Raw genomic sequence first — 12163 nt, 5'->3', positions numbered from 1 at the left:
GATTTAAGATTTAGCATGTTATAGATGTATTATATTCCTGTGTTTCCTTGGATTGTAAAAAAAGAAAAATATAATAAATATGACAGAATATGAAAGGCTATCAAGTTCTACCATATCATGTGATTAATAAATATTGATGCAACATGAATAACATAAATGCAATACAAAACATGGTCAATCCACAACAAATTTAGCGTGGATGACAATCTTATCTAATGAATTAAATGATAAATAAAATCAAAACTCATACAATTTCAAGTATCCAAATTTCAAAAATTTATTCATTTCAAACTGCATATTGAAAAAACTCAGCTGAAATTGTAACTGTTATAATGATGATATTAGTTCGAATATATATATACATGAAGTGTTGGCAACTGTGTACAGGCCAAAATTTAAAATACAACTACGGGAATGAAATTTGAAATAAAAACTTAATATCACAGTAAATATACATAAATCGTACAAATCATTAGAAAATAAAGAACACAAACTTTATACCTCTAACAGATGAAAAGTGGGAGACAAAATATAAATTAACAATTATGCTTAACCTGCAAGGAAAGGTTTCTGCTTCTTCTTTTTTTTTTAAGGAAATTAAAATGGTTTAGTACTAATGACCCTCAAGGAGAAACATTTACCTGCTTTGCTTTTACTCCCGCTATTCCAATGTTTGCAGTTTTAGGAGCATCTTGTACTCAATTTCAATTCTGACGTTTTCTTTTCTGCAGACTTTCTGATTATAAAAATGTAACCTCTTGTAGTTTACAAACATTACATCTGATTGTTATGTTTCTTTGATAAATACTGTACAAAAGGTGATTGCAATAATAAAACATCTGATTGAGACTCTCCCACTTTCTACTTTCCAAACTTATACATCATTGAAAAACCTTTGCAGAGTTCCTATCATTCCTCTAGAACTTATCTTTCGAATAGAAAGACAAAAAAGTTTTATGTTCTTTCCTTGAGTTCTATACAACTTTTCCCACCCCAAATTTTCTGTACAAAAATAGTCCAAAGTAGTCCAGTTTCTCTTATAAAAGTTAATTTACATATGTGATAATGGGAGTGTGCCATTGATCGTCGTGCCGGGTACAGGTGCGCTCTGGTAATGTTGGGACATGTGGAGTCTGCTTTGGGCAGTTTGCTCCGGCACCTCAGCGCCCGGTAAGTACATACTGATCATGTCCCGTAGGTCTCCTGTCTGACACGGAGCACCCCTGGAGTGAGACGACGACGTGACTACGGGGGGACTGGAACTGGACTCTGACTTGACCACCGAACCCATGGAGCCCAGAGTCATTCCAGGAGTGCTCTGCTGTGAGTAGGACATGCTATACGTGGGTGATCCGTTCATGTAGGTCTGGGAGTTAGTCATGGAGTTGTACTGAAGTGCGCTCATGTCATAGCGGTGCATTTGCTGCATCTGCGCGTTGTTGTGAGCGTTTAAACCAGGGTGCTGCCCGTAGCCAAGCTGCTCCTGCATCATGCCATAACCTCCATTGGTCCAGCCGTTCATATGTGCGTAACTGTCCATCCTTTGATTAACCCCACCGCCCAAGCTTCCCCCTACACCCACTCCCGCGCCCATGCCATTGCCGCCCGGTGCAAGAAGCCCACCTGGCAGAGTGTATTTGTCCTTCTTCATCAGCGTCTTGGTTTTCCTCCGGGGTCTGTATTTGTAATCCGGATGTTCCTTCATGTGGAGAGCACGGAGACGCTTCGCTTCGTCAATAAAAGGTCGCTTTTCGCTCTCAGATAGAAGCTTCCACTCCGCCCCAAGTCTTTTGCTTATTTCCGAATTGTGCATTTTGGGGTTTTCCTGTGCCATCTTTCTTCGTTGTCCCCTCGACCAAACCATGAAGGCATTCATGGGTCTCTTGACTCGGTCTGGACTGTTTTTCTGGTTGTTTCCAGATGAATTTGAATTCCCAGTACCCCCAGAATTTGTCTGGGGTGCGGGGGGTTTCAGTTCAGTTTCCATCATGTTATACATTATTAACAGATTTTTATGAAACTTGCCCGACCAATTAAAAAAGTCCAACTCAAAGGTAGTTAGCTGGAGTTACCTTGTCGTTTTCAGTAACTTTGTAGAAATAGTAAACGTCTTTTTGCTTTCAGCCAGTAGGTCCTGTTGTGTCCACAAACTTCTCTCTTGGTCTCAAAGAATCAACAAACTACTTTTCCCTCTTCGCCAGAGCTTTGACAACTCCTGATACTTTTTGAACAAGTTAATAGACAACCATTCATGTGATGAGGGCTGTCAGGGAATAAATGCCTTTTTACCTGACCAATCACAGAGCGACTGTTCCCTCCGCCAGGATTGTGTCTTTTATTTATCATAAAGGGGCGGGGTTACTTGCGGTCAGTGGTGGAGCACAGAGGCAGATGCTGCTGTTATCAACCAATAGGCCTCAGCTATATATTTATTATTGCAAGTGCTTTAAGTGGAAACATTTCACTAGGATGGCTAACTTTAAGTGCTTCCTACTGAAAATCGAAGGATTACAAGCTCCAGAAATTATACAGTAGGATACATTTAATTATGTTGGCTATTATTTTAAGCCAACATTCAAAAGTTGCTGAGAATAATAAATAACATTTTAAACTTCATTAGATATTTCATCTTTACTGAATCAAATGTAAATGTGTCTTTATATCATGTTTGCTATTTCTAGGCTATATTGTGATTTTTTTTAAATGTTCAACGACTAAACAGGGGCAAAGTAAATGGGGCAAAATCAATCAAAACTTAAACATACAAATATCCTAGCCATAGTAACTGTCATTAGGCCATAGTAACAGTTGTAGTAATAGTTGTGAATGTAGTAGTCTAGTTGTAAGAGGCTATAGCAATAAGGGTGATGTTATTCCTTTTCTGTTAGTAATTAGGCGATGTGTAGCTATCCATGAAATAAATATTAGTGTTTTGAGTTAACTTAACATAAAAGGAACCGATCAGCAAGTTCAGCTCGGTTTTTGCACTGAAAAGGGGATAGGTAATCTTAGCTGTTTCCCCATTGTTGAAATGGATGAGCTTCACTTGAACTGAAGTTGAATGCCAACAGAAAACGGAGACATGCCCATCACAAATAAGTTGCTTAGTTTTGTTTCGGGTGTTTTCAGTACATAAGCCCGAACAAAAGCATGACTACATATAGCCTAACTTCCATTCCGTTGTTAAGATCTTTGTTGTTGAAATTCATTTAGTCACAAGACGTGAGTAAACAAAAAAGGTTTACTCACTAACAATATGACCAAGAGTGGTCACTACTTCAATGACAGGCCAAAATAACACGCAATTTTGCCCATAGGTTTTCAACCCATAACATCAACAATTGGCATTATTAAAACTCCCATAGGATTGATAAATGTTTTAAATAGGCCTATACAATTGTTTTTATTTGTTGATGATCTGATGGTTAATTTACATTTTAAATGTGAGCTACAACAGCTGATAGAATATGAGAAGCGAAATACAGTAACAAGCCCCTATGTGTCCAGTAAAAGCACGTGTTTATACATATCTAAATTCACACATAGGCTATATCCAAAAGGTTAGGTATGAGCCAAACAGACAGATGAAGCCACGTTGTTACATGCCTTCAGCGCCGTCTGCTGGCGAAATAGACAATAGCAAAAACACATTTATGAACCTAAAAGGTGTCATGGAACACTGTTATAGCCTAATACGCTAATTTATTCTGTTGTGCACTGTAATAATATAACTTGTATAGGCTACCAACTACATTAGTATACTGATAATGCTTTTTCATTTTGTAGGCTACATTCACGCTTATGGTAGAACAGTTGTCAATGAATGATGCTGGAAATCCTGGAAAAGCATCAAATAGGCCTATATGTATCGAGAAACTAGACACTTTATAGATTGTATTTTTAGGACACATTCTTGTGAGCTTGTAAATACAAAATCTTAAACATTTTAGTAATATACATCTACAATGCTTAACCTATAATATTACATAAAATTATATTTTAAATAAAATAATTATAGGCCTATTTTGTACATTTCATCAAACATCACTACTTATTTAAATGATATAGAAATTGGTACATCGTTTATTACCACCATATTGAAAAGGTTAACATTTGGAGTAATTGGGTGAGATGTGGTGATAGGTAGGCCTAGGCTACAGCAGACCAGACCATTATAATGCAAGTTAGAAATAGCCCTCTCCTCTATCTGCATATGAGTGTGTTCCCCGCTATTTGTAATCTGCTTATGGTAATGTGAAAGAAACAGCGGGAGTCTGCAACATAATGAAGAATACTTAACAGGAGTTTCCCTGCATTTGTAATTAGCAAACTGACAACTAACAGAATTGCGGGCAAACACCATTCGGGCACTCGAGACCAAACCAACCTCTACTAATGTTTGCAGCATATAAACCATATTTGTAATGAAGGGTGGACGGAGCAAAAGGCATGATAACAAATGTATAGGCTATTTTATTTATGTATAAACTAAAAAAGAAAAACACTGCAATTCATGGTAAATTAAGCACAAACATTAAATTCAGGCCTATCCCTATCAACTCTTGAACATAATGAGTGTGGAAATGTCTTAAAGAGGGAATTAGTTATAGATTGTTTTTTTGAAAATACTATAGCCTCCCCTTCTCAAAAATGTAGTCACCTTTTGCTCCCTTTCAAAATGGACACCTCACCCGATATAAATCCAAGCCTGCCATAATAACCCTTAGGCCTATAGCCTAACTTATTACGCAATCTCCCATCACACTTGCTCCTTAAAAGTCAATATTTACTCAATATAATCCAACATAACCAAATCAGCCCTGATATTACTAATTGGATGTAATATGTTGATTTAATAAATGGGTTTACTTTTTCAACAGATCCTTCCTTTTCTCGGAGAGAGAGAGACTTCAGGTAAGAAAATATATAGAATTATGAATCTCCAAGCTTCATATTATTGTCCACTAGGGGCCGTGCCAGTGATTGGAGAGCAGTACACCAAAGAAAATATTACCTTCTGAGCACTCAATACATATAGCCTATGAAATACCAAAGGGACAGGGAGTGGACGTTTAAAGAGTGCAATTTTAAACCTAATATTCTTAGACTAGCTTAACTTTAGCAAAACAATATTTTAATGATTTCTCTCTAATTTGGTATATTTTTATTTTAACTCCAAACTCCAAATCAGTATTGTAGGTATAGAGTCAGAAATTGATAAATATATTTTTTACATTTACTTTGGACCAACCCTTTGACAAGTGTGATGTTTCAATAGGCCTATTTATTGATGACAGCCTACTCTCAGCAAGTTGGCCAGAATAGATCAAGTCCAAATTAAACAATCTAGAAAATTATTGAGAGCAGTGTTTAGGCTAAAGATCAAACATTACTTCTGCTGAGGAATGAGGAGAATTTCATAAACCAAACAAAATGTCCCAAAAATATAATTGGACAATTCTAAACCAGTAGTCTACAAAACAAACAAAGCCAGTAGCCTACAAAAGAAACAAACCAAAAAACACTTACACTTTGGATAGTTAGGCTATAATAGAAAATCTACTTAAAATCGAATGTTTGCGAGTGTTGAGCAAGCTTTAAATTATGTCCGATACATCAATGGAAAAAGAAACAACGAACCACTGAAGCTCTTAATGCGATACTCTCACACTGCTGTTGCATACGCGCATGCTGCTTTTCACTGTCCCCGGACCACTGGGTGTTGTCCTCATCTTTGGGTGATTGGCAGAAAAGAGGATGGAACAGCATCTGTCCGATTCAATAACCACTCTTCCGCCGCCGGAGAACTCGCTCTCGCTCGACCGAAACAGCTGTATGCTCTCTGGGCATCTCTCCCTCTTTACTAGCCCAGTAGTCCGCAGATATTTTACAAGAGCCAGTGCTCCTACTTCAGCGTACTGCCGCTCATGCTCCTCGCTGAACGCTGGTCCTTTGCTCGCTAACCGTGTAAGAAGAAAAGCCGTTTATGGTTACACACAATCTGAAAAGGGGCCGATTTAAAACGAGAAGAATGCATCAAGAACAACAAAAGTCAGTTATACCAAGTCTGCTTCACCCCCCCCCCCCCGCCCCCCACCTCCCCTTACACCGCACATAATGAGAAGCTAAAGCTTTATATTTTTCAGTGGGTATTCAGAGATAATTTGAAGCCATTGTTTCTGGTACAGATGGTTCTTTTTAATACAATAACACTGCTCTTTGTGAATTCTACCCACTATAAAAATCTAAAGCGTTCTCCTGAATAACCATTTTGTTCTCTCTTGTATAGGGCCAACAAAAGCTTCCGTGAGGTAATGGGCTTGGTTTATTATTGAAAGGCATAGAATGGGGATTTGATAAAGATTTGTTTCCTTTGCAGAAAGTAGGCTTCACTGCAATGTCAAGAGAAACTGGTTGAACAAAATGTTAGCTATATGTTGGTTATATTATTATCATTATTATTATTATTATTATTATTATTATTATTATTATTATTATTATTATCATCAATTCCCCAAAACGACCATTCACAAGCTGAATCCTTAAACTGGACAGAAAGCAGATGAGTGACTATTTTTTGGAGAGATAGGCTACAATAGACTATGATCAAATGAACTGTGGTTAAGGAATTTCAATGAAGCTTAAAAGTTGCATATATTAGTGGGTTTAAAATCTCAATAGTATTCTTACCATGGATTTCACATAGCATCATTTTTTTGTGAAGTGAGATGATTGAATTCAGCATTCAGGGAGCATAAGAAGGTTTGTATAGCCATTTAAAGTAACAGTATTCAATCTGCAGATGATGCCATTTGTAATTAAGCTATGGGTAATCAATAAAGTGCTTAAGGAGTTACAAAGGGAGCACTGAAGTTTAGCCAAACAAAACATATTGCATATCACCAATTGTTAGGGCTGAATTTACTCTCCATGTCACCTGGGCTTTGGCTTTGGCCTGACTCGAGGTCTTTATCATTCCTGACAGGGAGCTGGAGGAGAAAGGAGGAATCTCAAGACAAAAGGTCTCAACAGGGAAAGTTGTTAGTCAGTGGTTCTATGTTTGTCTACTTTTCTATAGGAATTACTGGCTTCCTCTACCTTCCTATAGCTCCATACTGACAGTAATCCACTCCAGTGGCAGCAAGGGCTTTTGTCTTCTCATATAACATGGTTCACCGTTAATCTCTAAGGTGCTGCTACAAAGGGGTGAGCAATAATGACTTCAATCAAAATTCTACCCCTGTTAATTAGCTTGCAAGGTGCACCCAAGAAAAGGGAGGGAGTTGAACAGATTATGTAGGGGACGTCTAATAACAACAACAAAACCAGTAATCGGGTGATAGGATTATTATGGAGGAGTTGAGTGACAACATGTTCCACTGCCTCCGCCTCGTTTTAAATCAGTGAAGCTAACAGTAATCTGAAAATGTTTCATGTCTTTCTCAAAACTCACTTTCAAAGCACTTTCCTTACTCCCCATTGAGAGTCAAGGAAAAGTATCTTGGCTTTAAGTATTATTGTCAAGAGGATTAACAGATTTACTGTTAGTAATATGCTTTGCCACAGATCTCATTATTAACTTCTATCTCCAAGTTAGAATCAAAGTCAAATGAGTCATACAATGGACGTCTTTGGATGATTTTAATTAAAACTATTTGAGAGAGAAATGATACAATGCAACAGCTCGTTGTTTTCTAGGCAGAGTCTAATAGCAGCTGGGCTGAGAGAGTTCACTTAGATAGTGTTTGAGCATCACAGAATGCTAATGCATTTCAGATGAAAAACTGGGCATTCATATCTGCAACATGGGCTTTTCATTTCCATATGCATGAGGCCACATTTGCGGCGCCTGTTTTGTGTGCGTTTATTTTACACAAGCACAGACTAATGGGAGGATGACACTCAAGACCCCATCCTTTTCTCTTTACGCGAGACACTGAATCGGTAATCAATGAGAGAGTAGTCCTCCAAAAGCACACACAGCCAGAGACCTGTCAGTCATGTGTCACATTGATCCCTCATGTGAACTACCATGGCAATGAATAGAGAGTGTAAGGCCATGCACACTCATTCACTCTCACACTCACAGGGACCAGTTCACCGTGGACAGCTCTCATCACTTCAGGGGCTAGCTACTCAGTGCTCTCTGCATGAAATAACTCCGATGTGATTAAGGTAGCATTATCAATAATTGGTTGATAGGCAATATGATGGTTTGACAAACCAGATGGTCTTTGACATGAAATACTAAAGCTCTAGCAACTCTAATCTGCTTGTCATACAGAGCAGATATAAAATGGTGTAATGTTAATGCACTACTCAAGGAAAATGTGGAGAGATGTTACATTTCCCCCCTCACTTACCAAGGAATACCAATGGGACTCTTCTCACTCACAAATACATGTTTTTAATTCTGATACACATGTCTATATATTTGATATGGCTCTTTCAAGGTCTTTCCCCTTTAAAACGCCTGTTCAAAATGGTTAGACTTACTGTCACACACGAAGAAAAGGTACCTACATGATCATACATGATTCTTTATGGTAAATCACCACCCAGAGTAAATAGAGACTGAGAAGCATATGTGTTATATTTTCACATGTTGTCTCGCTTCAGTAGCATTTATTTATATGGAGTCTGACTGGGAATATGGAGAGCAGGGCTACTCAAACTACAAAGCACACACACACACACACACACACACACACACACACACACACACACACACACACACACACACACACAGTCAAGTCATATCATCAGATAATCTGCATTTTCCCAGGTATAGAAGCTAATGCTATACCTATACAATTTCAAACAATCTCAACAAAATGAAGCATGGTATTGCCATAGTCATATGAACAGCTACACTATGTGCCACAGAGTACATAGACAGAGTGAAAATCAACTTACAATTGGGTTGAACCGGCTTGAACCTAGCAGGAAAACCCACATGGAAAACAGCCATGTAGCAACAATAGCAGAGAATAGGTGGCGGTCCCATCAGATAACAGAAGACCTGCACTGTAAAACACACATAATAGATCCAGCTAACTGGCAGAAGTGGCGATACTCTACCACAGCGCTTACTACACAGTTACTCTCGCCATCAGACATACCATTGGTTTTGTTTACTGGCCAATTTCAGTTAAAATAAAGCTTTGCTTCTGCTGACTGCACATCATTATCCATGAGACTATAATCCCAGCAGCAAATCCTATAGCTTCCAGAGCCAGGGCCCTTTGTTTGGGATTACTGACAGTTTAGCCTATAACAAAGAGAAATGAGGCATTCACCTCATCCTCTGTAATTAAGTGTGGAGAGTCATTTAGGTGGCAAACCAAGACACCCAAGGCAGCATAGGATGATACCTTTTAGACGCTGGCCACATCATGTCACACAGACAGTGATACCAAGCAGAGAACAGTAGAAGACAGTAGACACACTGGACTGGACTGGATTTACAGTGCATTCAGAAAGTATTAAGAACCCTTGACTTTTTCCACATTTTGTTACGTTACAGCCTTATTCTAAAATGTATTAAATACATGTTTTTCCTCATCAATCTACACCCCATAATGACAAAGCGAAAACAGGTTTTTAGAAATTTTAGCAAATTTTTATTTACATAAGTATTAAGACCCTTTGCTATGAGACTCGAAATTGAGCTCAGGAGCATCCTGTTTCCATTGATCATACTTGAGATGTTTCTACAACTTGATTGGAGTCCACCTGTGGTACATTCAATTGATTGGACATGATTTGGAAAGGCACACACCTGTCTATATAAGGTCCCACAGTTGACAGTGCATGTCAGAGCAAAAACCAAGCCATCAGGTCGAAGGAATTGTCCGTAGAGCTCCGAGACAGGATTGTGTCGAGGCACAGATCTGGGGAAGGGTACCAACACATTTCTGCAGCATTGAAGGTCCCCAAGGACACAATGGCCTCCATCATTCTTAAATGGAAGAAGTTTGGAACCATCAAGACACTTCCTAGAGCTGGCTGCCTGGCCAAACTGAGCAATCGGGGGAGAAGGGCCTTGGTCAGGGAGATGACTAAGAACCCGATGGTCACTCTGACAGAGCTCCAGAGTTCCTCTGTGGAGATGAGAGAATCTTCCAGAAGGACAACCATCTCTGCTACATTCCACCAATCAGGCCTTTATGGTAGAGTGGCCAGACGGAAGCCACTCCTCAGTAAAAGGCACATGACAGCCCGCTTGGAGTTTGCCAAAAGGCACCTAAAGGACTCTCAGACCATGAGAAACAAGATTCTCTGGTCTGATGAAACCAAGATTGAACTCTTTGGCCTGAATGCCAAGCGAGGGATCGAGGGAAAGATGAACGTGTCCAGAGCGCTCAGGTTCACCTTCCAACAGGACAACGACCCTAAGCACACAGCCAAGACAATGCAGGAGTGGCTTCTGGACACGTTTCCAAATGTCCTTGAGTGACCCAGCCAGAGCCCGGACTTGAACCCGATCGAACATCTCTGGAGTGACCTGAAAATAGCTGTGCAGCGACGCTCCCCATCCAACCTGACAGAGCTTGAGAGGATCTGCAGAGAAGAATGGGAGAAACTCCCCAAATACAGGTGTGCCAAGCTTGCAGCGTCATACCCAAGAAGACTCAAGGCTGTAATCGCTGCCAAAGATGCTTCAACAAAGTACTGAGTAAAGGGTCTGAATACTTATGTAAATGTGATATTTCAGTTTTGTATTTTTAATACATTTGGAAAAAAAGTCTAAAAACCTGTTTTTGCTTCATCATTATGGGGTGCTGTGTGTAGATTGATGAGGAAAAATAACTATTTAATCAATTTTAGAATAAGGCTGTAATGTAACAAAATGTGGAAAAAGTCAAGGGGTCTGAATACTTTCCGAATGCACTGTAAACTACTGTACAACCCCACATCTTTAAACCTGCTATCCATTTACTTCCAGATATCATCACACGGCAACAATTAAAAAACACATTCTGGGACAGACAGAAGATCAAGATGTGTATGATATTGAATATTTGAATTAAAGCGTCAACTCATTTTTCTCACACTATAGAGGTGAACAGGCAGGTGCTTCAGATGTACCAATACAAGGCAGAATTAATGGGATTATTTTGTTCATTATGACATGTATATACTTTTCCCACTTTAAACCATGTAACAAAACATCCCTAACACATCCATGAAAACACAGCATAGTTTGCCAGTAGGATTTCCACAGGCCAGTGGGACCTAAAGTGGCGTCCATCTAAGCTGTTGACCGAATCCTCCATCCATTTGGGAAGAGCTCCAGACAGCCTGAGGAGATGGGGCTGGGGGCTGGCGGCTGGGGGCTGGCAGCTGGGGGAAGATGCCGGGGTGGGGGAAGGCACTAGGCAGCCATCGGGACAGACATAGCTCCCTCCACTCTGGTCGGCAGGCCTAGCTGGCGCCAGGCATGGAGCGTTAAGCGAAGTCCGGGCTGGGATAGGCTAGGCCTCTCTGCTGCTCAGGCCAGGAGCATGCAGATACAAGTATGCTCCAGACACACAAGGCTGGACCGCCATCTGACAGGGCTGAGCTGCCTTTGATAGAGGTGGAAAGCTTTGTTTTGATGGCCATCCAGGGCTCTGAGTCAAAATGGCTATCTTGTGGTGGACTTTGTCAAAGCCGGGGGAATCTGTTAAAAATAAAGACCATTCCCATGCTACTGCACACACACAAAAATCATGTTTTGGGGTAAGTGGCTGGACAAAGAAAGCCTTGAATGGCATTTAGTATCCATCTGCAGAAAAATACCAATGCTCGCTATCACTTATCTACTGCAAATTCTCTATTTCAATTATGAAATAGTTCAAAGTGCCTAAATAAATTGGTTATTTTGGTGACCCCTCAAAAATACTTTAAAGTCTAATTTCTAAAAATGTCCACGTGTGCTGAAGATATCTATTGACATAAAAAAAAGGTTACTTCATGGGGTACGTTTTATATGAGGTTACACCGAATGACAGATATAGTTTTCAGTTTACTTACAAAAGCATATGATGTCATACAGTTGAAGTCGGAAGTTTACATACACTTAGGTTGGAGTCATTAAAACTCATTTTAAACCACTCCACAAATTTCTTGTTAACAAACTATAGTTATGGCAAGTCGGTTAGGACATCTACTTTGTGCA

At 39.5% G+C, this 12163-nt stretch overlaps 1 protein-coding gene across 1 annotated transcript; it reads right to left on the bottom strand.

The window, feature by feature from the left end:
• Positions 1–261: 261 nt before the first annotated feature.
• LOC311130204 (transcription factor Sox-2) lies at positions 262–1999 on the bottom strand (the record flags this gene model as incomplete). The annotated part of the gene is made up of 1 exon (XM_084162902.1): positions 262–1999. One exon carries the CDS (start codon positions 1997–1999, stop codon positions 1052–1054), a length of 948 nt encoding a protein of 315 aa, XP_084019028.1. The 3' UTR covers positions 262–1051.
• Positions 2000–12163: the final 10164 nt, after the last annotated feature.

This window comes from Coregonus lavaretus, assembly GCF_964263955.1.
Source record: "Coregonus lavaretus genome assembly, chromosome: 6".
Classification (NCBI taxonomy): Eukaryota; Metazoa; Chordata; class Actinopteri; order Salmoniformes; family Salmonidae; genus Coregonus; species Coregonus lavaretus.
This window is presented reverse-complemented; position numbering and strand designations above follow the sequence as displayed.